The sequence below is a fragment of the Lasioglossum baleicum genome, chromosome 15 (assembly GCF_051020765.1).
Source record: "Lasioglossum baleicum chromosome 15, iyLasBale1, whole genome shotgun sequence".
Taxonomy (NCBI): domain Eukaryota; kingdom Metazoa; phylum Arthropoda; class Insecta; order Hymenoptera; family Halictidae; genus Lasioglossum; species Lasioglossum baleicum.
In genome coordinates, this window is record NC_134943.1 from 6,493,149 (window position 1) to 6,519,467 (window position 26,319).

Sequence of the window (26,319 nt, forward strand, 5' to 3'; positions counted from 1 at the left end):
TCGATCTAGCGCAACGGAACTATCCCCAACCCCCATCGATCGCTCGAGGGGATTTCGAGGTCGTGGTCGGAGCTCAAATGCAGCCCTCATGGCGAACTATTACGTGGTTTCGTTTAAATCGGAGATGTTTGTGATTTATCAGTGGACTGCGGAATTTTATTCGCTCGCGCGGAATAAAATAGAGTAAACTATATAGCGAGCTTTAGAAATTTGACCGCTGAGGTGAACGCTGACCTAATCTTTTCCCAGACCACTAGACCACCCTAGTTTCAGCTTCGAAATACTTGATTTAAATCAAATGTAAATGAAAGAAAACGAAAATTATGCTTTTCCAACAGAACTGAATCCAAAAGGCAATAAAGAGCCCATTAATCTCCAGTGAATGAACATGAATAATCCCCTAGATCGACAGATCCGGAATAAAATTAGTGTGCTCGCAAGAATTTCAGTTTAGTTAATTTACGACCGGTATTCTATTTCACAGGTTGTTGTTCCGGTGACAGTACTGTCTCCGTTCTTTTTACGGCGGAGTCTTCCACGGCCATTGTCAGCTCACGGTGGATGATTTACGAGGCAGTAGGGCGTAGTCGCCGGTATACTCACGCGTTCTCAGACGTTTTCCCTTGGACGTCAGCCGGTGATGTTTCATCCTGAGCCTGTGTTGACGCTGGCTGGCGTTGTCGGTGCCGTTCCACGAGCGGCCGCCGAGGCTGTTACTTCCGGTCGCGTTCGCCATCTTCCTCTGTATGTCCTCGAAGATCTGAGCCTTCTGCGCCTCCGCCGTCTGCTTGTACTTCTGGTAATACGGCCAGTTGGTCTTCCCGTCGTATCTCGAGAGTTTCGGACCGGTGGTCGGGCTGAGTCGAGGCCTATCCAACGAGTACAACGACGCGATGCTGTCCAGGATCGCAGTCTTGCTGTCCCGAGGAACGTCCGTTACCCCCTGCCCGCTTCCGGTCGTCGTCCAGTACCTGAGGACAGAGGTAATCTCGTGAAACCATACATCAATGCTCAACATCCTATGCAATCTAATATACAGGGTGTATCAGGTGAAGGAGGCCACCTAAATATCTCCTTTATTTCTAATGACACAAAAAAGATATTTATGGCATAATTTAAATAGTACCGAAGGAGAATATCGTAGAAGAACATTTTTTGTCCAGTCATTTTTTCATAGTTTTTATCAAGGCCATCGTAATTTTTTACCGGGAAAACGTATTCTTCTTTATTCGATCTTGTTAATGACTTAAGCATATTCAAATGTATTTTTCCAGCTGTTATAAGATGGAATAAAAAAGAAGTTTTCTTGACAAAAACTATGAAAAAATAACCGGACAGAAAAAATTGGTCTTCTATGATATTCCTCGTTCGATACCATTTAAATTATGCCATAAATATTTTTTCTGTGCCATTAAAAATAAAGAAGATATTGAGGTGGCTACCTTCAGCTGAAACACCCTGTATTTTACCTATACATGTACATATATTTTATCAATCGTCCACGAGAGGTCTGTCTACAAAAATGTAAATATTTTACGCGAAGCACAGGACTCGCGAACTGTTTGGTCGCCGACGGAAAAGCAGCTCATTGGTGCACGTCAGACGATCATGAACGCGGTTACTCGAATTTCCAGACGCCGCGCCGCTTCGTGTGTTTCGTTGAGCGCCACTCGAAAACAATTGCAGGCGTTGATTTACGGTTGCCATGTCTACGGGCGAGAGGAAAAACTTCAACGAGACGAAGGGAAACGAGACAAGGAAAGAAAGGAGGGACAGAGAGATTGTCGTTTCACCGCCGAAACTTATTCATCCTGCATCCGCGTTCGGTCTGCGCGTGGAATGTTCGATCTTCTCGTGTTTCCCGGCATTGGAAGCCTATACACAAGGGGTAGCAACGGCCATTGGCGCCGGCTCGGATTTCTTGCGAGGAACACGAGCCGAAAATGATCGAAAACGTTATCAGTGGGATGCCGGGAGTTGCGACGTTATTAGTGGTGGCAGAAGTACATTGTGTTCCCCCGTTACAAATAAGCTTCTATCGCTTCTGCAAACCCCATTTTCCTAAATTATCTCCTTTCTTATTTATCCTATTAAAATTTTAATAAGAAATTGCAGTATGTAGTTTGAAAATTGCCGAAGCTTCTGAATGAGTTAACATTTACTTCATACATGTAACATTTTTAAACCATCCTACGCTATTGCGTTCAGCTCCAGTTTCAACGACCCGATTTGTTTTCATCAAATATTTTGTATTAATTTAAAGAATTGTCAGCTTTTTCTTAACATGTGTGTCTGCGTGTGATTTGGCTGAGTTTCGATACGCTGTAAAGAATAAATTGAAAAGAACAAGGGACCTCTTACGTGAGGAATTTCGAGCGTTCCTTTTCGCAGAATCCCGCTCCCAATACAACCAAGCCGAGCAGCTCGCGTTTTTTAATTTATTCTCCCCGCATTTGCATGATTTCAATTCCCCCCGACGAAATCTGGTTCGCGAGGGGATAGGACAAACTCTGACTTCGCCTTCCGACCGCGTCAAACCCCGAGGGGATTTCGTTTCGCGTTTTATTCCTCGACTTCCGGTTGTTCTGAATACTCGCTCGCCGCCGGTATCGAAGATTCGATTTAGCTAGCGGGCATTCGTTAACCCAGACACACTTAAACAGTCTTTCTTGGTTCTTCCGACACAAGAGAACAGAAATTTAAAAATTGGATTATCTTGTCCGCTCTTTCGAAAGGATAGCAATCTGATTTGAAATATTCAATATTTTCCTGTATTTCTTTCCGCATACAAGAATGGAAAATTAAAAATTAGATTACTATGTGGTCGTTCTTTTGAAAGGATAGCAATCTAATTTAAAATACTAAACATTTTTCTCTATTTCTTTCAATAAAACAGAATGGATATTTCAAAATTAAATTGACCGATCTTTATCCTTTCGGCAGAATAATTATTGCAGGAATTGTAACCGGAAATGAAGTTCTTCGTTAACAGAAGCGTTCGCAGGCTGAGAGACGCGCGTCATAGTGGAGAACAAAAACTTTTGCTCAGCCGAGTTCATTTACGCGTCGTCGTTATTATTAATGGGTCGGTTAATATTAAAAATCGTCGGCCTCGTTTATTTGCGTTACACGGTTATTTACAATTACACGGATCCAGCTGAACCATTTCTCACCTGACTCGCGACGTGGCTCGTTCCACCATCCCCGCACAGCCGCGGGTCGCGAAACTTCGACGGGGAACGGCGAAATGAAGTACGGTACCGGGCCGGGAATTTAATTATTTTTAGCCTGGCGGAGAAAAAACCACAGCAAGCAAATTAAGGGGAAGCAGGACGCACGTTTTCGTCCCGCGACCGGAATTGTTTCGTCCCTGGATTGAAAATTAATGTCCGCTGAAAAAGCTTTTGGCCTTTCAACGGTTCCGCGGCTGGCGAAAATCCAAAACCGTCTTCCATCCACGGAAAAATTCATGATAAATATATCCACTCAAAAATTTTCTGGCCGGACTCAAAAATTTTACAGTACATAATAAGAATTTGTTTCAGGAGCGTGTTTTACAAAATGCACCAATGCACAGTTTGTAAATTGCCGTAGCTCTGCGCCAATGCAAATTGGTTGCAGCTCGTGAAACATTCCGGTTTTATGTCTCCGGCCGTGAATGTATTAATTAGGTGCCGCATCAGACATGGATATGCAAAGAAATAAAGCAGAGGTGTTCCACGCAAGTTTTCCAGTCATAAAATATTTTACAGTAAACTATAATATTACAGCGGCAGTAATGCCGAATTATGCGAAGCAGTAAAGTCGCCAATTACTGCTAGAGCTTTTTTATTTTACATTCCCCGCAATTATTTCGTCCAAACTCCTCCGAAAAGCCAACGTTTTTATTCTATATTTCAGTGAACGAAGTAAAAATGCTCCTCGTTATAATTTCCACAAAATCGACGATAAAGATGGACATTTCCACGAAGATTTTACTTAATGGATTAATTAGGAATAATTAGCTTGTGGAGTAGCTGAAGACCGAAGTACATTTTCCCCAACTGAATATTTCGACAATTCATTTTCCCATGTAAATAAACGAATAAATTTCGGTTGGCATCAGAGGTGTAGCAAAGTGGATGCATCAGCAAATTGCAGGAGGCAATCTGTCTCCTATTATTGCGTCTAATGACCGCCGTTGGTCGCGGACGTCATGGCGGTTCCTTTGACGCGGAAAATCGTCAGAACGAAGCTCCGCGAAAACAGCCTTTGCCTGGGAGCGCTTTGAGCTTGATGATTCGTTTTCAGGCACAGGGACGCGGAAACAGTGTGAGTCCTGGCGCGGGATCGTTTGCGATCGGTTCAGGTGCTATTGCGACGATCCACATGCGCGTTTCCAATGGAGAGATATTGAATATCGCTTGGGTAAAACTGGCCTCTGTGTGTCACCGCTCGAACGGAGACCAATTAAGCGAGAACATCACCTTCGCACGAGATAATTGAAAATATATTTACGAAAATACGGTTATTATATCGAATTTGCAATGCAGATCGTTCTCATTACCACGAGTCCGGCGATTTTAAAATGCAAATCGCCGCGAACTCCTGTCCAGCAGCTGACGCGAATTTCGGCAACCGCCCGGGCTACTTCCTGTCCCCGTGAAAAATGCGCTGGACACTGTTCCCTTCAAGGGTTCAATTCCCTTTTCGTTCAATTTATCTCGCTTTTGTTTCGCGGACCGTTATGACTATTATTTTAAATAAACAGTGGCCGAGCAGTATTGTCGCCGCGGACACGCGAGAAAATTCTTTCATCGTGTTTTTAATGGGATTTCCGACGGCGATGCTCGCCGCGATAACTGGAAACGACAATCGCAATTCGAAAGTATCTGCCGGTAACAGAGGGCACAGAGATTTAATTCGATTTGTCGAGCACGGTCAAAGGACTCTTTCCGTGGTGGAACGATTAATCGCCACGTTTCGCAATCAAAACCGGAAACCAACGACTTCCCCTCGCGAAACTTCTCTTGCACCACTGTCATCGCATAATCGCGTTTCCACCGCGCCGTCGATGTTCACGCTGATCCTTTATGAACCGTGAAACAATTAAGTCGGATTGACGAGCGTTCAACGGAGTTACCGGCGAGGCAGAAAACTCGATAAAGAGTTGTCGATATCTCTCGAATATCTGTAATCCGAATGTTTGAGTCGATCAGTTTGCTTTTCGAACCGGTTACTCGATTTCCGTCGAACTAACCGGCTAATTGGACCCCGTTATCGGCTGTCATTACCTTGAAACCCAAATTGAGTTCCTCTATTAACAATCTTGAAGAAGTATGGTTCATATTATTCATCTTATTTTCAGAGTTACGCGGATTAACTTGTGGTTTTCGCATCATCGATGAGCTGTTCATTATTGCGTCGGTCTGGAATGGTTGTGTCCCGTCGACTAGAGGTTGATGCAAGCTTGACTGCAGATCATGAGAGCCAGATGAGAGTTCGATGACACGCGAGAGCGATCAGGCCAATCTCCTCTTCGATCCGTCCCCCGCGGCCACCGGCCACAAGAACCGAACGGTTCTGGTAATCGGTCTTGCGCCCTCAGGGTTGGCTCCCTTCCAACCGTACGTCGATCCCAATAGGCTTCATAACTGGCATTCCCCTCGATCCACCGGTGGCCCGTTTTTACCCCCTTTTTCTGGCAGCCGATGACAGGCTTTTCTAGCAGACACTGCTGGCTCTACCATTCATCTTCAGGTCGTCCTCTCGGTCTTCGAGCCTTGTAGAGCTGTTTTGTCCCCGACTGAACACGACCGTTTCATGGTGAGAAGCCTCACTGTTTCCTGTAAACTCCTATCAGTCATCATTGCTAGATTTCTGGCTTAATACCTCGTCCTGGAGCCTGCCAGAGCAATTACGTCGATCGGAGCGTCCTTCGTACGTTTCGGACCACTTCAGTTCTAGCAGTTCATCTCTGCGTTCATCTAACGTCCGATTTTTTTCTCTGGAACACGCGTAGATCAATACGGACCAGTCAGTGGTGCCCGTGGTCAGGTTCATCGCACACCATGAACTCCGACGGCTCATCTACCAGCTACAAAGCCACCACTTGTTAGAGTCCTTGGCCCGGAGACCGCACAGGACTCTATCGCCGAGCGCTCAGACATGAAAATATACGTGTCCTCATAGCCTACTTCTTCCGATAGCTCTAGCAGCCGAGACTCTAACCTCCATTGGCAGTAATCCAACTACACAAAGTCCCGAAATTAATTTGCCGAGGTCGCCGTCGTTGAGGTACATCGAACGTTTCCATAGCTCCAAGCTATAAATAATTCTAGAGAAACAGAGGATCTTTTAATCACAGAACCAGCCGCATTTTAATGATCCCTAGGTTTCTGCTCGACTCGGGGGGGACTCCGTTCCGCTGGCCATTCAATTTAAAAGAAAAACTGGCCCACTTTATTGAATGGCCGTTCAAGATACTAGCTGGACCATTGTCCGGGACCAGGCTGTGGCCGTCCAATAACAGACTTCTTCATCGCCGAGCCGTATTGTTCGGCTGGCCGTCATCCGAGGCGGTGTTTCTGAAGTTGCCACTTCAATGGATTATTATACCGCCGGCTCGTGTAAATAACGTAGTGGTCCATTCAGGCGTCAGAAAACCCGACAGCGTCCGCGGAGTCTTTTATTAACGACAGCCTCGATTCCGTCGCGGAACCGCCGCAGCAAAATTGCCGACGTCGTCGTCTTCGCGACAAGAACAGTTCGACCCGGTGGCTTTCTTTGCATTTCGGGGAATATCATGGCTGTAGGAGTTGTTTTCCCCGAAAACATAAAACGGAAAATCGAGAACGTCACAGTGCGGGGGACTATGAGGCCGGTAAGCCGCGTAATAAAAAACAAATTCGCCGACGCTCCAATTTGGTTAAAAGTTTCGCGCCCGGTAGCCGGCGCATGATATTTCACGGTTGTCGCTGCAACGTTCCGCCGTGAAACAATTCCCCGCTGTCCGACCGAAAAATTTCATCGAACCCGTCGTCGCCGGGTTTCCCGAAAATACGCTGTGTCGATACACGTACCTCGGAATTGGACCTTTCGATTTTTATGCCTCAGTTCACGATCTAATGAAATGGTCGCTCAACTGTTTTAGTAGGAAATCGATTAGGGGGGCTATCCTCTCTTCATTCAGAGTTTGTAGAAGCTGTCTCTATCCTATTGATTTAACAATGCCCGCGAAAAATCCTGTAGCGTTTCCCCAAACGTTCCGTCGATCTTGGGAAGCTATCTGATCTCTAGCGCAGCATTTCCAGAGCGGAGACGGTGCCGAGCTTCCCAGCTCCCGAGGAGGAGACTCTAAAAAAGCATTCGCAACTGCACAGACAAGTGTTCGATGGTCTCCGCAGCGGCGTTTCCCGCGGAAATGCGGGAAAGGCAGCGATTCCGGGTGCGTTTCTCGCGGCACAAAGGCTTACGCGTTTCTGTCTGGGGGTCGGGGGAGGAAGAAGATGAACTTGCTCCTGCTATGAAACCGGCGCGGCGGCTGGATCGTAAAAGTTAAAGAGAGAAATAGAGCGAGGCAAGGTAGCGGCGAAAGGATCCGGTAACGATATGAAGAGATCCTTAGTGAACGAAAGACGTAGAGAGTGAGAGAGAGAGAGGACTGTCTTCTGGCAGGAAAGGGGAAAGCAAACGCCGGATAGACCTCCGACCGCCTCTCAAGCGAGAGAGACTTCTCTCGAAAAGCCAAAGGGGGCTATCTTTTCAGGGCTGTACACTCGACCGACGGCCCATTTCCAGGGCTCCTTTCGCGATACGTTCCCTCGGACATTGTCGTGGCGGTTCAAACCTGCCGTTGCACTCGCTGTCCTTTATGCCAGCGCTCGTTCCACGCGTCTCCTTTTACTGTGACCACGTCCACGCTCTGCCGGTTAACGAACATTTCCGGCAGACGACCCATTTTTCCAATGACACCTTGCCCATTGTTCCTCGCGAGAATCGAACAGCAACCAGACGTTTCGGTCGCGAGCTCTTTCCCGTTCATTCCGACCCCCAACTTTTCCGCCAATGATTTCTCGCTTTGTCGCAAGTTCCTTTGATCTTTTGAATAATTCAGGGAAGCTTCGAGAATGTTCGCGTGGTCACGTAGTTTTTAGGACTTCTGAATTATTGTACATTGGAGTAACGGGTTTGAAGCTCACGTCTTCTTTAAATTATTGTAAATTCGGGCGAAATTTGTCTCCTTGTCGCAAGTTCGTTGGCGAAGGATTTGCAAGGAGATGAGAAGCAAAGGGAGAGAGACGTACCTGTATCGCTGAGTGTCCATTTCCTTTCGTTCCTCGGCGATCGCCTCGTTCAGGTCCCTGTTCGGATCGATCCCCCTGGGGGTCGGGCTGTTCCCTAGTAGATTGTCGTTGCTGATGAACTCTACCTCGACGTCGTCTTCGTGATACGTTTCCGTCAGCGTGTACTCTCGCAGCTGCAACGATACGGAAACTTGGTCAGAGAAAGGATCCCGGACTTTATATTAACCCCCCGTTCGACCCTCGTTTCCTCAAATTAACAAGTTTACTGCAGACACGGTTCTACAGTTTGGGATCGAGTCAATTTTATTTTTTGTTAGATGGCTTTTCCGGTCGCTGGCCACTTGTTTCATAAATTTTCAGTGTTACGAAAATGTACTGCGATTAGTGGAACATTACAACTATTATATTGCAACCTTAAAATATTTAAAGGTTAAATGGATGAATAAGGATTAACGAAGGTTTTTCCATCGGGAAAGTTGCGAACAGTTTTTGCGGAAGGTAGCCAATGTATACCGTGAAACCGCGGCGATAAGAATTATAGCGAATTGAATGGGTTACGTTCCGACGGTTAAGAGAAGCTTCTCATTATATTTCTGTAACTGTTGGAAACTTGACGTTTAGTACGCAATTTATTATTCATGCAAATTCCAGGGCTCCATAGATTATTTCAGGGAAGCCCGAGGACCGAAGGGAATTCCGCTTCAACGACGAAGCGATTTATCATCTTACAAAATTGAACAATGTTACCATTCCTGTTCCACTAACAAGTTCCTTTTATCTCAGCGTGTAAAAACGTCACGCTTCCACAATAATAACAAACGGTGATCTAATTACTGTTCGAATTTCATTGGTTTTCCTCGGGGTAACCATCGATCAGGGACGGTTTAGCATCTTTCAAACAAGCTTTGGGTTTCTTTCGGAGCCGATGATAAATCTACAGAGACGACAGGAACCGCCGAGGAAGCAGCCGCCCCGAAACTGCCTGAACTTCCGGCGCGCGAAGTTGCTGCATCATCGCTTTCGAAATTTGTATCGACGTGGCAGGGTCCAATAGCTCCGGCCTCAAGGTGAGCTCAGCGCTGAACTTCGTGCATTCTCGCGCGAAACAAAGCACACCTAAATTATCCGGTAATGCCGGCGGATAATACAACCGGCCGAGATGAACTGAGTAATCGCGGAACCGAAGTTACGTAGGGCTGAATTCTGCTGCGAGCGGAACTACTGTCGGAATCGAGACCAACCGCGCCCTTATTCCGTAATTATTCCGACTGTGCAACAAGAAAATCCCGAGGAGCCTCTAAACACCTTGCTCGATAACTTAGTTGAGCATCTATCGACCATTTTTAGCATTTTCTTCTTTGATCATAGCGGTTCTACTGTATTGTTCTACATACAGTGCTGTGAATAATTATAAACTCACACATATTTCCTGTATTTTTTCGTTACTATTTCCAAGAATCTATTTCCGAGAAAGTTTATGGTCAGGAGAAGCCACCAATAGAAAGTATTGTTGAACTTAAAAAAAGAATAAAATCTGCTTGGCAGATATTCAAAATGACATCTTAAATAAGCTATTTGGTAGCGTTCTTAACCGCCTCTTACATGTAATAAAAAATAAAGGAAAATGTACTAAATACTAAATGAAAGATATTAAAATTAATAATGAGTCTAAACTTATTCACAGCTCAAACCACAATTTTAAGAACAAATGCCATTTTATCCAGATATCTGCGGAACAAAACTATTATTTCTTGTTTGCTTACTTTTGTTTCGTATTAGAATATAAAAATGCATAAACGGTTTCGTCAATTTTTGTTTCAGTCCTATGAAAAAACATAAAGATATGGTTGAGTTTATAATTATTCACAGCACTGTATATATGTTCTACTTTTCCGAACATTGTCTAGTACAAATAGACCCGGCAGAGACACAAAGGACCGGTTTTATCAAGAGTGTGAATTTTCCCAGCGGTTTTTTATTGCGAACCAGGTGAATGTCTGAGAATCCCGGCCAAGGTAATTAACTTTATCGGGTGCGAATTAGCCGTATCGTATTTTACGGGCCGCGAGGATAATTACATGGCGATAAGGTCTCCGGGGCTGTCAGCATCGGGTTGAAGGGATTAAATAGGACGAACGAAACCTGTCCCTTTATCTCTTCCACGAGTTTTCGAGGGTAACACGACGACGACGGGGCTCACAGTTTCCTGCTCCGTGCGTCTGTCGCTTTGAAACTGGGCCGTGTGCTAATTAAGGTCTAATTAATTGTTTCACGTGCGCTGCCGGCTTCCAATTATGGTTTCCAATCGATTGTACCCAGCCCAGAAGTACGGTGTGGTCCCAGTGTGTTCGACGAGTGAGAGACCGGCTCCCCAGTCGTCGACTGTGAGGAAAAAGTTAGAACGAGAAGGAACGAGCAGCAACGATCGCTCGCAAAGAACGAGTAATGGATCGAGAGAACGAAGACGGATGGACGGGCGCGTGTACTTCGAGAACGAGGCCCCGGCAACGAGCTCGTTTCCACGCCTTTTTAAGGCGATGCGACGCGACGGGACGCGCTGCGAGCCTCGATTAGCGGCAATCCCTAATTAGCGCCGCGCGCGATTAATTGGGAACGACGCTCGTGGGAGATCGCCCGGATTAATCTAGATCAGCCTGATCATCTGGAAAAAATTGTGGGAAGTTCACTGTGCACTCTGCGAGATCGTCGATCATCTTCCATAAGTACTTCAACACTCTTAGTCCCAGAAAAGCCATTTCCACCGCTAATTTCTCAGCTAATTTACAAAACTGCTTCGGACAAGGTGCAAATGGCGTCCATACACGGGGACTCGCATAAATTTCACTACAGAAAATTTGACTCCACCGGCAGACAGACGCAGGATGTCCAGGATTCGCGAAACCGGATACGCATCCCGTTACAAGTCCACTTTTCTTCGTGCACGCCGGAAGTCACCGAGACAAAAAAGCCTCGGTATAGGGCGTAGGGGGTTGCGAATGGGAGTTTGCTTGGTATTGCCAATGGAAACACAGCACGAGTACGTGACTGAGGAAATTACTGCGCACCTGTATACGTGTATACTTCCCCGGTTTCGTGACATCGGAGCTCGGTTCGCGCGTCTTTTCTCCGCGAGCTTTCTATATTTCGTGCCTCCACTCATTTCCATGCGACGCCCACGCTTTTCTCTTCTCGCGATTCTCTGGAACCAGGAGGAGACTGCCGGAAAACACGGGCAACGAACCGTAGATTCTTTTGACTGAGACTCTTTGATTCGAAGCATCCTTATTCGCTCATGGCCCCTTTTTGCTCTGTCGATTTTAATTAAGCAGCCTGGATTTTGTCGAGTTGAATTCACGCGCGCGTGTGGATCGCTTGTTCGTTTACTAGCTGGCGAATGCATGCGGATGTTATTTTACAGATTCTATTTATTTAAGATTAACAACACGAATGTTTTGGTTCGATGCTCGTCGGCTCTAAATTCCATTAAAGAGTATCACAGTGGCAGTCTCGAATTTCCACAGTTTGTTTGTCACTCACATTCGTAGATTTCACCGGTCCATTATCCCTCCTACAGAAAGAAGAAGGGGGGGGGGCGTGCAACATAAAGCCTGCCGGCGCAAATGAAGAGCGGTTATTGTACACGCCGTTCGAAAGCGTTCGAAGGGGTTGGGCGGGCAAAAATCGAAGGGTGGAGACCGTCGGAGGATAAATCTCGTCTGTATTTACGGCCGGTGTATTTACGCGTTCATTTGCACGGCCGAACGTTGGCTGGCTACCTCGGTGCAAGGGATGGTTGCGCGGCCGTGGCGTGGGTGGGCTAGCCTCGGGGCGTAAACACAAATTTGAAAATTTTCTCCCCTCCGGTTTCGGTGCAAACGACACCTCCTCGTTCATTAGCGCTACGTGTCGCGCGAAACCTAATCTACGCGAGTATATACGCGGGAACTCGCGAACCAATGGATCGTGGTCGAGGCTCGGGGCTAGTCGCCGTAAAACGGAGAACCCGATGCACAGACCACCCGCTCCCTCCCCCGTGTATTTACCCTAGCGAACTCGAACAACTCGCATAAATTTCGGCGATTAGTTTTTGGTCCGATCGACCCTTTGCCCATCGACCTATCGCGCGGAGGTTGTTGGTTTTTCGGCCGCGGCGGGAATTGATACAATGGAAATTGCTCCTGGGAGTATCCGTACCCTCGTTTCTGTTAACCATGGAGTGTAGAAGTAGATGGGAATGATACCGGATGAGTAATTTCACAATATTTAGGGCCTAGGGATTCGTTAGTAACGGGTGGTTGGAACATTGTCTGGAATCGATTTTCATGTGTATGATAATTCCCAAGATTTTTGGTATGTAGCATTTAAACCAACAAAATTGTCACCCAAGGAAGATAAAGTCCAAGATTTCCACCCAGATGCACATTTCGCAAACTTCTTCCCCTTCCACGGATTAACGCCGGTTGCATTCTTTCATTTCCCGCATCTTTTCGAAATTTCCCGATAACCCAGTTCATCCGATGCAGTTTCTTTCCTCCGATTTCAGTCGAACTTTTCTCCACCGAAGTTTTCATCTTCGCCCCCGGGGTTCGCGGTGGGGGAGAGTTCTCCTTAATTAGCTCGAGGTTTAGTCCATCGAGTGACACCCGGTCGTGAATTGCAGCTTCACCGCGTGCTTCGCTATATCTTGAGCCGGTTTGAAAGGGTCTTCGAGTCACCTCGCGGTCGACCCTTTCTTCCGAAGATCGGTGAAAGAGGCCCTCGGATGGGCCTGCGGGTGCATCGGCCAAATGCAGCGTGCACCACTTTAGGCTTTCACGCTCGAATGACCCTGTAAAGTTCCACGATCGCCGTTTTCGATCGGGGATCTTCTCTAGCAGTATGCGGATTCGCTGCCAGTGTTTGCGAAACCGACGGTGGACACTGAACTGAACTTGCAACTACCCTCTCCTCCTCCTCCTCCTCCTCCTCCTCCTCTCTCTCTCTCTCTGTTCGAATCGTTCAAGCGAATGCATTTTGGTCAAGCACGATGTGACCCTGTACAGGGTGTCCTGACTGAAGGATACACCTATTCTGTTTCTGTATATGCTATTCTTTTCCAATTATTTTAAATCAATACTTCCAGTCTTTTGTACTCCTCTTGCAACACAATTTAAATGACAATTAAAATCATTTTTAATGATGTTAAAAGCGAACGGGGTATTTGGGTGGTTTCTTTTAGGACCACCCTGTTTATATGATCGCCCAGGCATATAGCACACAGCTTGCCAGGCCGATTCTCGAGGCATGATCGTATTTGCGCGGATGTGATTTTGCGGGTGAAATGTCCGTTTGTTTTACATTGTGTCACAGGACGGTCGGTTCTTCCGCCGGAAATCCGTAATAGTCACAGCCACGCAGCCCTCGGTACATCCACAGTACGCGTGCAAGCCACACATGTGGGGTTCACATATTAGGTTCGCGTCGTTCCTTCCTCGTTGTCACCAACCACGTGCAATAGTTTAACACCCCGTTAATTGCAAAAATGATCCGGCAAAGCGGGAATCGATATCGTAAAATAAATTGAATCGACGGATCCTAAAGGACCGACTAAAAGGGAAACTCGATAAAGTGAACATAGAAGCAAGCAACAATGCGGAGAAGAAAAAAGACAACAACCGAGTTGAAAGCGTATTACGGAGTATTCAACCGATAACAAAGCTCGGGAAACACACGGCCTTGCCGTATGTGAGCCTGCAACCAGAAACTCGAATGAAACACGCGACGCGATACGAGGCGGACTATAAAGAACTAAACGGACGAGTAATCTATAGTAGATTGCAAACGGTGGGCGGCTGGGCCGAGCCGGGCCGGGTCGGGCTCTCCGTAAATCGGGGAAAATCGTTGTTTATCAAAGTCGTATATTCCTGGCAACGGTGTAGAGATACTTCGCCGGATAGAGTGGAGAGCGATACAAGTTCCCGCGGTTAATTTCGTAATGCCCCATTTGCGCGATTCGAGGGCGGACAGGGCGAAAGTTTACCGGGCCGGGTAAACAGGTCCTCTCGATTCTGCCAGGGAAACTCGAAACAATTCGTGGGAGTGGCCTGCGAGAGTTTTCGACTTCCGTTGGCTTCATTCTCCACGATTGTTGAGCCCCGTTACCGATTTTCCCGATGGACGGCTGCATGGATCGGTTTTGATCTTCAACCTAGTAATGAGCTATTAATAGGCTGCGGATCTCTCTTTATGCAAAATAAAAAAGGTTTCCGTTCATTGCAAGACACAGGGGCCAGATAAAAATGTCTTCCTCCTCTTGATTATCTTATCAAACTGAAACTAATGCGGTCCTTAAATCTTTCTAATATGCCCACGGTTTTAAATAAAGATTCTCAAATGGATCGCTAGGAAAGAGCGATCTTTACGAATTTGTTTGCCGACCCAGATCACAGGCATTCACGAAAAACATTTTCTCCACGAATTACTTATGATCCGAAGGGATCGAACGGGAATGAAGCCATCAATTTCGAGCGAAGATAGAAGACCGTGCCAAATGGACGGCGTTAAAGTGGACTCTCGTCCGAAGAGCAGGGACATCTTTTTTCAACGGGATCACGAGCCAAGCTCGATCGGTCATGTTGAACAAAGAATGAAAGCTATTCGATGCGCGGAGGAATTAAAACGGGGAAGTTCTCTAGCGCGTTGTTCTCCCGTGGCGGTCTCGCGTCAGAAAGCAGAAGCGGCGAAACGCGCGCGGGCCTCTCTTTCTCGGGCTTGTTTATACATTCCTGGGACGCCTCAAAGAGAAAGTTTCGGCGGTGGATGATTCTAATAAAACGCGGTTTGAATTTCAATGCTGCGGGAACGGAAGACGCGTCGTAAAACCGGAGAGAACGAACCATTCTTCGAGCTGTGTCCGGGGCGAACGGATCGCCTCGAACTCGAGAATCGACGGACGAATGGGTTCAGCTGGCTCGGTATCTCTGGCACATTGGACCTTGTTAAAATGCCAATATTATTCTTTCCAGTAAAAACTTTACTTTTGGTACAGCGATGATACGATTTAAATTGTTCTGTAAAACGAAAGAGTAACTAGTGGGTTGTGTAATAAATTCCCGCGTTTTTTGTATTTTATTTTTTTCCCGCAATTTTGTGTTTTGTTAGGTAAAGTATATGCATGCATTCGCAAGTCTTCTTCTTGCTCTACGAACCTATCTGCTTCAATTTTTCGAATTAATTAATTTTAATCAATTTTCAGGCTTTTTCAATGGAGGTTTCAGGAGGTAGGAAAATTCATTTTCTACATCTGCTCGACATCTCACTCAAGTTGTGTGGCACACAAGCTCCAAGGTTTTGAGTAAAGCCCATGCAGTGAAGATGGACCAATATATCAGCGTTTACATGAAAACTTCTTTCGCGTAATGATACTACTGATTAGTGAATTTAACGAACCTTGGACGCGTTTCCGAGGAAACAGGCGAACCAAGGCGATCAATCGGCGCGGCTTCCGCTAAATCGAGAATGTGCGAGAATTGGCTGCAGAAGGCCGCAGTTCATCAAGAGAAATGGATGTTCTTGCAGCGGGAGTGAAATCTAGCGGGTCTCGGCAGCTGGTCGTCCGATTAGTTCAGTCATCAACCGGCTAGGTCCAGCCCGAAATTCTGGTGTTATTTAACGAGTAACACGTGCGCCGGCGAGCCTGTGCGTCTTGTGCGGCCGCGTTTTACAAGGAAGTGCATATATGGTTGGTCAGACGGACTGCAGTGCCGTCTGGGGATCGCCCCCGAAGAGGAATGGCGGTCACAGGACACTCGGTGGACCTCAGTGACCGCAGATTTACGAGGGCCCCGGCCCGGACCGTGCCGCCGTTGCGACGAGAATTTCGAATGTTTTGCGCCGCTACCGCCCCGGAAAATAATGTGCCGCACTATTTCACCGGCTTAATTACTTTTTGCGTGTAATTGATTAGAATGTGGAGCCCTCAACGTGGACCTTCGGACCCTGGCCGAGTCGCTTCTCGTACCGTTGAAAAATTCCGTTTAAAATAACGTCACATACTAACAAGCGGATCCGCGTGTATCGAATAAGAAGCATCACGCAAAAACATACTCGAAGCATTAAAAACCAAGTCTGTAAATAAAAGCTAAACACTCCGAGGCCATAAAGTGAAAAACTGTGCCACCGCGAAATTCTCAATTTTATTAGGTTCCTCTAGACACGGGACGTCGGGGAAGCTAATAAAAGCTCTCCGGTTCCTTCCGTTCCGAAGCTTTTTCGCCTTTCTCGGCCCGGTGAAAAATCTCTCGGTCGCGGGCGCGACGCGACGGCTCGTAAACGGCCGGTGGTCCCCGCATATTCTGCCGCGACCATTGTTCCGAAATTAGCGTTTCATGTAAATTAATTTCCAGGCTGTCGCGCGGACGCTCGTGCTTCCGTTCCGCGTGACGAGCGACACATCCACCCGCGCAAACCGAGACCGTTCGCGACGATAATGACACTCGCCCGTTGTCCACGAACTCCCCCGATACTTTTCGCGATAATGAACTCGGATGGGAACATCGATCAAGGTTCATTTGAGCTACAGTGAATTTCACGAGAAACAAGAAGAGCATAAACTCCGTGGAGCCTCGTCGCGAAATATTCTTACGCGGCTTCTCTCGCCGCATTAGCAGAATCAACCCTAGGCTTCCGCTCGTTTGCATAATTCCTGCTCCCGATGGTCCCCTGGAATGAATTTCATCGCGAAGAAACAGCTCGGGTATTGGTTTTCAATTTACTCCTCTGATCCGCGATAGAATCAACCACGGAATAATGGGAAACAGATATTGGATGATGTGGAGCACCCTCGGACGGAATCAACGTAGAAAAGGAACCCGGGAATTATTTTATCGGGTAAACGATCTCCGCCTCGGTCCTCCAGGATGTCATAATACCGCTAACCCAGATTATCCTTTATGGTTCCAGAGTTTTCTGGGGGAGAGTCTTGTCGGGATCATCGTATGGGTTACATATGCCTATTTGTTGGGGGCTTAGGGAGATAAGGGTGTTTTGGGCACTTTTCTTGATCAAGAGTAGAATGATCCGACAGCTAGACCCGAAGCTAGACTTTGTTTACGTGGGATTGTTGAGTGAAAATTTGGCAAATGTTCGAGAACCCTGCAACGAGGTTCGGTTTCGATTTTATGCATTTGCGATGATATTGAAAATGTTTGCTTTTTAACAACTGAAAGGAAAATTATTCTCAGCATTCGACAGGAATTGTCGAGTTCCGCGATGCTCGACCGATCGGACAATATTCATTTGTCGATCGCATGGTCGCAGTTAAAATCGGGGAAAAAAGAACCGTGATAGTGGAAAGGAAGAATTGTTGGTTCGAATTGTGTTGCCCGAGGAACACGTGCATCGCGTTGCGTCGAGTGCGCCCGTCGAATCCATGCAGACGGGGGTCGCGTGTTCCCAGTTGGAAAACTAACGCGTAGGTGGCCGCGGAACCGGTCTAGCATAGAAATTGGCAGCGGGCGAGTGACCGACGACCCTGTCCAAAAACCGAACGTGGAAATTTATGCGAGTTATTCGAGTTCCTCGCAAACTAAATTTTCCAACAGCTGTCCCGCCGCCGAGGGCCGTGTCCCCATCACGCGTTCGTGATTGGACTCCCTGATCGCGGTGACAACCGTTCTAACCGAACGAAGAGCTTTTTTTTACGATGTCGAAAACCGGACAACCCGGGAAAAAATGTTTTTTAGTTGGGTCTGTCATTGTTGGCCGCAACCTCGATCGGTGCACGCTGGAAAGACACTTTTCTGTAGATTCTCTTTTTGCATTAATAATCGTTCGACAATAGTGGAAAATATTGGATAATAAATTCGCTGCATAACCAAGATCCGGGCCGTCGGCAGGTCAGCCACATATTCGCAACGTTGCGAAGTCGATTCCGTGGAATCGCGTCGATTCGGGCAGCAGCATGATCGTCGTTTCGCGGGATAATGAAACCGGGATCGTTCCGCGCGATCGAGGGCAACGCCGTGCAATTACACTGATGCCGTACGAATAATTGAACGGGGCCGGATCGATTAGAATGACAACGCGGAATTAGCGACGCGACAACATCGCGCGTATTATTAACGCGCTCGCACGAGTCCCGGCTCTCTCTTGTCCGTCCGTTCCCCGCGATTTATTATTATTAATGCATGCAAACTCGCTGGATCACCCGGCTTTTTGTTCCCCGTCCGTGACATTTGTAGTTAATGCTTTGGACACACAGCACGCGGGAGAGAACACTGTTTGTTTGTAGTAAATCGCGACCGGCTGATTGCCCGGCTACAGATTGAACCTTTACCTTTTTAGCGGACCCCTGCTCATCGCCCCTCTCCCTTCCTACCCCTGCTGCAATTCGCCCGGCCGCGGGTAGAATTAAAAATACTGCGCCGGTTGGTCTGCTTTTCTTTTCAACTCTTTCATCGCGATGCCTATTTTTTCGGAAACCTTTCTCGCGCCCACCTTTCACTCGATCCTGGCGCACTTCCTGGCAAATTAAAAATTCTCCTTGAATTTCTTCGTTTTTGGTTCAACTCGTCCGAAGCGGAGTAGGCTTTCCAACCAACTGTCCACGGTTCGCGTGTATTTTAACAAATTCTGCTGCGTTGCTTTATTTTACCACGTATTGCAGTTTGTCAGCACATTTTCTTCATTGTACATACCTGTGTGTCTTTCTTTTTACAATATATTTGTAAAGAAAAAAATGTCAATGTTGTTCAATTTCATTGTGGGGTCAAATTCATAGACCAGTCCAGAAGAATACAGACCAACAATAACTATTTCACCGCCGACATTGTTCCAAAGTTTCACGTTTCACGAAGAATTCTATGAAATCCTAGTAAATCATTCACGTTGCAATTATTTCATCTTTCCATATAAAAAAAGCACAAATAATTGCTAGACTAGCATCATGCATTCTTCAACTCTGGAAAAATGTGTAACACAGAAATTCCCATCAGCGCAGTTCAATTTTCACCAAAAAAAGAGGAGTTCTTTTTATTTATTGACTATCTTCACGAATTTATAGAAAACAAATTCGCAGCAGATTCGGAGCGCAGTTCAATTCCAGTCTGGCTTTCACGAAATTGATTCGCGAGGCCGCTTTTCACGAGGACAAATGATTCAGGGGAACGGGATCGCACAATTCAGACTCCGATTATTTTCTTTCTGTTTGTTGAATAGGACAGCGGGAAATCAATTTTTATTCGAGTAAGAGGAGACCACGGGAGAATCGTTTCCCGACTTCTTTTGCGGGGAACAAAGCGGAGGATCGAGTATCGTTATGTCAGCCGTGCTTGCCCATAGTATTTGTCCAAAACCAATATCTCGCTGGGCTGCACCGATCGCGCGAGGACCTTCTCTTCAGTGCATCCACGTGCATTTGCACCGAACGTGTCCTGGTGCCGGGCACTACCCGTCGAGGGGAACGTGACGCCGCAAAGCCAGACCTGTTCACGGGTTTACGTTTTGTCACCCGATTTTCGTCGGATCGTTTCATCGATCATCCGACTGCTGATAGAACGTATAATCGCACCAGACTTTTCCCCAAAAAGAAAAGCACACAAATCTGTGGTTGCAAGGAAAAACGCCGCATGTCACAATTTCAAAAAAATTTGAGTTTATGCATTAATTGAGCTCTATAGTATAGAATTTATGTATTTACCAGAAAAAAAGTCAATAAACAAATTCGAAAGGCTAAAAAAAATAATACAATTTGACCGATATCCTATGTCAAAGCATTAGTGATCAAAACATCAAACGACAATATCTCGAAAATGAAAGTATGTGACATGTTTCTCATGCAAAATGGTACCAAATATGATATAATTCCGATGAAATTTACTTATGTAATGGACGATGAAAGGAGGAACAGCGTATGGGAAGTTCTTTGAACTGTGCCGGCGCGCTGCGACTCTCAGCGTCTCTTTCCTTCCCATACACTGTCCTTCCTTGCGCATGAAACTTTCATCGTCAATTAAACCAATAAATACAGTTGAACTTATATCGTGTTTGGTATCATTTTGCATTAGAAAAATGCCACGAAATTGTTGGTGAAAGTTCCATAAAAAAATAATGGAAAATAAAGAAGTTTGTCATCGGATTAATTATGTTTACACTTCTCGGCGACCGAGGCCTTTCATGCTCGGCTGTTCTTCTCTACGTTCGGCAAAACTCAAAGAACAGTATCCCTGGCGTGTGAATGACCGTGGGCAGACCCGTGTTGGGTACTTTTATGGATAAAATACTGTATAAGCAAAACGTTCAACTGTCAAGCACAATTTCTCTAAAAAATCCATTTTCTCCGTTTTCGCGTCGTCTCCAGCGACGGCATCGTTATCGACATAGTAACCAATCATACTTTATTTTCCCATAGGGGTGTTTTACGGCGTGAGCCATTCTACTCTTGAAAAATTCAGCGACCATGTACGGTGGTGATATGAAATCGAAGTCGACGAAAGAATTGCGTAGAGAATGGCATTTTTCACGGTCGGAGGAGCGCATTCCTCGCGCCGGTGACGGCTTTGTGCGTCTCGTTTCGCGGGCGCGGGTTAACGCAATTAATTCTTGAGGGTTTATTAAAAATAATTGCAAAAGCAATTGCTTGGGGCTGCGCGGACTCGGGGCTTTTTGCTCGCGGTTCGCGGCTCGTTTTTCGGTGGTCGTTGAGCTCACTGACGAGCTTGCAAATTAACTGTTTCGATTATACGACGTTCGAGCTCGCCGGGTTATCGAACGAAGACGCGACACGACCGAATGGAAATGAATGCCCTGCTATCCGTCGAGTTTATCCATATTAATCCGGGGTCGAGGATGACGGCCGACTGTGTACCGCATCGATATCGAATAACCGGACTGTAATTAATACGTTTCTTTGCCCGTTAATTAATTAATTAATTTATTTATTTATCCCGCGAGTGAGTCTCTCTCTCTCTCTCTATCCTTTCAACTGGAAATATCATAAATACGGCGGCCGAATCGGTATAATAAAGAAGTCGCGAATGAACAACGACAACGTCACAAAAGCAAAAATGAATTTGCATAACTGCGAGACCCGTATAAAGAACTTGAAATATTTTATTCACCGTGTTTGAAGTGAGAGTTGCCTTTGAATTTTCTATAAAAATCCTGGCTTGATTGTACCGTAGGCGAACGATACATTCAGGGTAAATATTGTGGAAAGTTCGTACATCGATCGGGTGTTTGAATATCAAGTCGCAATTAGACTGCAGTGGATTCATGGGAAATAAGAATGTTCCGCGTCGATTGGCAGAGGCAGCAGACGAAAAGAAAATAATTTTAATAAGTCGAACTTTTTATATTTATATTATATTTCACTTAATTTCTCTTCAAACTGAAGCGTTAACAAACCAAAAAATTCCCATTTTCATGAAGATTCACTATCCAACGACTGTCAGAAGACTTGAGAGAGGTGGGATCGAGAACCAATGAAACGTCGGAGAACAGAGTCGATCGCTCGCTATAATCGCGTTGCCGGTCCCAAAAGGCGTCGGAACCGAGAGCAGAGGACCCGGAATCCGATCTATAAAGCCAACAGTTTTATTTATATTCCTAACGATGGCTTTTCACGATGGTTCTCGCGTGAATTTCGATGCGACTCCGGTCGTGTCGCGAGCAGGCGCGTTTCCCTCGGAAAATAAAAAATATTACACGTAGACGCGCACAGGTACACAGGTACATAGAGAGGCTGGTTTTTCGCCGCTCGTAACGAGAGCCGGCGATCGATACGATGGTTTTTCGCCGGCTGGATACACACAGAGGAAAGGGGAGAGAGAGAAAGAGAAAGAGAAGCGATACGCACGCCGGGGCCGACATTAAACGAATTTGTCCGGCGTAAAATCTATAATCCCGGCGGCGGCGGGGGCCGGTGATAATTACCACGGCAGTCGTCGCTGTAATTTAATAATTGCCGGTAATTTCGCGTCGTTTACTTCCCCCGTTCCGCGCCGCGATCCCACAGCTGCGGGAATCGCGATCCACGGTTAGAAATACCGGTGATCGGTCGATACTGGCCAATGATCGTATCGGGATTTTTGGAAATTTCTATGAAATGAAAACTCGAGATTAATTCGAGAATCGAGCGTCCTTTATCAGGGGTGCGTAGATTTTCCGGCGACATGCCCAAATCTGTAAAATTGTTGCCCAGGATCAGAATATATATTTTTACTATTGTTTCTTTTATGTATGACGAATTTTTATTCATCAATTTTTCACGTGTTTCCATTATTAACAAAAAGGTTTTCCACGTTCAATCTACGAGGAGTTATAGCAAAAAACTCTTGGCTTGTTTGACTGAATACAATCGACAGAAGCAACAACGGAACCAATTACAATAATTATAAAATCTGGGTATTACGTCCAATGCATTCATAAAAATAATAAATAGTAACAATAACAGCGAGGAAATGTTTCAATTAAAAGTATTGTCTTCAACAAACCAGAGTTAAAAGATCTTCTGTATAGACATTGACGGTAACAACATTATTAATCACTTCAGTCCATGTTTCACAAAACAATACAAACTATGTAACGAGGAACAGTCAAAATTTTTGTACACTGACTAACGAAAACAATGATAACTGTAATTTATGATTGTAGAATAATCGTCAACTGTGGACAAGTGAAATTAATAATTAATGAAATTGCGGATGACAATGATGCAGGTTGATGTGTGCGCAAAAATGTTAATACGATGTTTTCTTGGAGAATAATAGTGATGAAATGTTGCTGGATGAAATATAATCGTGCGATGTTACAGCGGAATAAATAATTGTATTTCGAATTAATTATTGTAATGAATGCATATTAATGACACTTTGTTAGTACGCCCGTGAATTCTGATACAAATGAACGAATGATACGCAACGACTACGGTATATGCGGAGGGTAATGAATACGACATGTGCAGGCTGGTATTTTGTAGTAAAAATTATTTAAATAAAAATAATTTTTCCTAGCCCCATACAGATTCGTAACCCCGTACAGATAGTCCTGAAAATTTGTAATTGTGAATTTTTAATAGCTATGAAAATACTTGTAAGATTTAAAACGAAAAACGACCATTGCTTTTTATACAGTTCCCCATGTAGATTAATCTCTTACAAATGTTACTTTTTCCAAAAACCCAGTCAACATATAAATATAAATCAATGCAAGATTATCGAAAGAACAAGGTCCCAATAAATTGTTGTTACATTTTCCGACAAGAATGTAATAAAAATTAGATACTCAAGTTGAGAGTAAGTACTCAGGTACTTAATGATTAACATCGTTTTAACATTTTCATGTCTAGAATTTTTTGTTCTTAAAATGATGTTGCTTTCCGGCGACGCCAAGTCCAATGGCAGTGTATTAATTAAATCAGCTTGCAGGTTCGTTTATGAAGATGATACGAGTATATTCATGTTATTACGACAGAACGAGACAACATCTTTGTCTGCCCCCCATCTAATGGATACGTAGTCGGTGTAACGTTAGCACCGCAAGAAACGAGTAATTACCACGCGTTCCCAGCATCATCTACGCTCAGTTGGAACTACGGTTTGGACTTCGTCGAACTTCCCATCCCCAAACGCTCATCTTTATTAGTCGTTCGGTCAAATAGTTTCCTCGTCGACGTCGTAAACCTTCGACTTAATTTCACGCGCAAACTTTTCCGTTCAGCTTGAAATTAGAAGCCGTGGCGTGGGCTCGCGTTAAATATGCCACAACCTGGCTTAAATATGACGGCTGTTTCCCACCGTTTTATGACGCTTTGTACCCACGGCTCGACCGTTTCCACAAACAGTCAAAGTAAGAAGCGAACCATTCGAAGCGGAACACCGGGGAATTCTGTAAATCTCGCATAAAAGTCCACCGTGCATTAAAGCAGACTTTTATTCCAACGGTGCGGTATTAATACTAATTAATAGAGCGGTTGTTTATGCGTCTGTGGCATCTGTGCATCTTTTGAGCGTGTACGAGGAAAATTAGTATAAACATTTATTAGAAAAACTTTGAGAGATAGGACGAACATTCTAGTAGAATATTTTTATCTTGCAAATATTGAGGTTTTTATGAGCTATTAGAGTTTGATTTGTTTGTTTTATAAAGATTTTTCCATCATCGAAGTAATATTTCCCTATATTTGATTATTAAATGGAAGCTAATGAAAACGATGTCATGTTGCAGTTGCAGTACGAAAAAACTTGTAGCAAAAGAAGCACGGAATCAAGGATCGCTGCGAATTTCAGCGAGTTTCGAATTGAATATTGAGACAGGGTATCGATCGGCGAGTTTCGATGGTGATACTAATTAATACGCGAGTGGCAGGCTTTGTGCTCGAGCGAACGCGTCTTGGACAGGCCGAAAGGTTCGCGACAGTGCGGAGAGGGTCGCTGAAAATTTGATTCGTCGATCGGGACGCTGATTAAATCAGGCTCTCGAGTTTTCCATCGGGTTCTCGAAGCTGTTTTCCGGCGTGTTTCAACCCAGGGCCGGAAAACTCTCGAGCCGGGCTCGCGGGCAAATCGAATTTAGCTGGCTCTAATATCGATATCAATAACTGGATAATCGAATCCGTGCCCTCGATTATTGTAAATTGCGATCGGAAAGCCCGTGCGGAAGGAAGTCGTCCTTAGTTCCGGGCCGGCGAACGAGATTTTCGTCGGAACGAGCTTTTCGAACAATGTAACACTGTTTCAATTCGCTAATTACGACTGAGAAACGTTTGAACTATGCCTGCCTGACCTTACATTAATACATGGCACGTTTATATATGGACTAACGAAATATACGGTCTTTGTGGATCGCGAAATTGCCTGATTCGATTGCGTACGCGAGCGAGCACGGTTAAATTGAAAAATTAATGAACCACAATACCGAGAACAAATATTCCCATTTGATCCACACTTTTTGATATCACTCTCCCGAGAAATTCATTTCCGCGATGCTATTCGAGTTATACGTTCTATTAGCCCGCCCATAGAAACTCGCCCCGACGAGCTTTGCTTGAATGAAGGGAGTATTATTCGGATACCCGTCGTTTCCGCGTATCATTTCTGTAAAAACGAGTTTTCAATTATGCAGTATAATCGGGAGTATAAATATTTTATGGAGAATCGTATTCGCACAATGATTCGATAATGCAAGCTTTCCTGATTTCATATATTGCCGTGCATAAAAGTTTCACGGTGAAGACGAATTAAATATTTAGCACACAATTGGCGCGCGGCAGGTTCTGCAATCACTGATACAATTTTTTAATTATTGAAATAAACGAGATTAACGGCCGTTGGACTCAAATTGACAATTTTCGTGCACGGCGGCGTGTAAATATTTCAGCTACCTAAATCAGTGGCTGTCAGTGTATTTGATAAAATTGTTGAAGTCCTCCGAACAAAAGTTTGTTGAGTGCTTTCAAGTTTTTGATCTTCACGTATTCCTCGTATGGGCCACAAGTTGAGAACCTCTGACACAAATTACTCCCTCAAAAATCCACCGACTAATTCGTCTCGGAGCTCTCCACAAACTATAAAATCTCACATAATATTAACAACTTTCCCAATTTTCCGTAGAGAAACGTGTTGTACAATTTTATGGCAACCGTCTGGGGCTCCGTGGGAGCAAGTTGACAGCCCCGTGGTTCGTGCCAAGATTCGTCGACCGGGATTTCAGCCGCGTTTCGAGCGAAAGTTCTCCAATTTTCGCGAGACGCGCCGCGGCGCTTTCGACATCTCGTCCCGTTCGCGTTACATCTCGAAGCTGTTCGATATAATTACGTGACGGGTGGTTTCACGTCGGGACGAGCCGCGTCGAGAATAGGTGGTCGACCGCATCGCTTGCATCACCGCCGGCCAGCACAACCCGGTGGTTAATCCGTCGATAATCGGACAAGCGTGACAAACCAACGTCGAGGGAGAACGCTGGTCGAGGAAGCGAGAGACAGGTGGTATATGGGTGGTGGTCGAAAGGTGGAGGATACCAAAGGGGCGTTGGTGGGAGGACATGGTATGGGCAGCGA

General features: G+C 45.5%; 1 protein-coding gene across 1 annotated transcript in view; it reads right to left on the reverse strand.

The window, feature by feature from the left end:
• Nucleotides 1-26,319, reverse strand: part of LOC143216291 (spondin-1) — a 192,555-nt gene that overhangs the window by 4,676 nt on the left and 161,560 nt on the right. The window contains exons 5-6 of the mRNA XM_076439205.1: nucleotides 8,286-8,458; nucleotides 604-971 (exon numbers count right to left, since the gene is read on the reverse strand). Of these exons, the coding sequence (XP_076295320.1) occupies nucleotides 604-971; nucleotides 8,286-8,458 (541 nt within the window). The remainder of the gene's footprint in view (nucleotides 1-603; nucleotides 972-8,285; nucleotides 8,459-26,319) is intronic.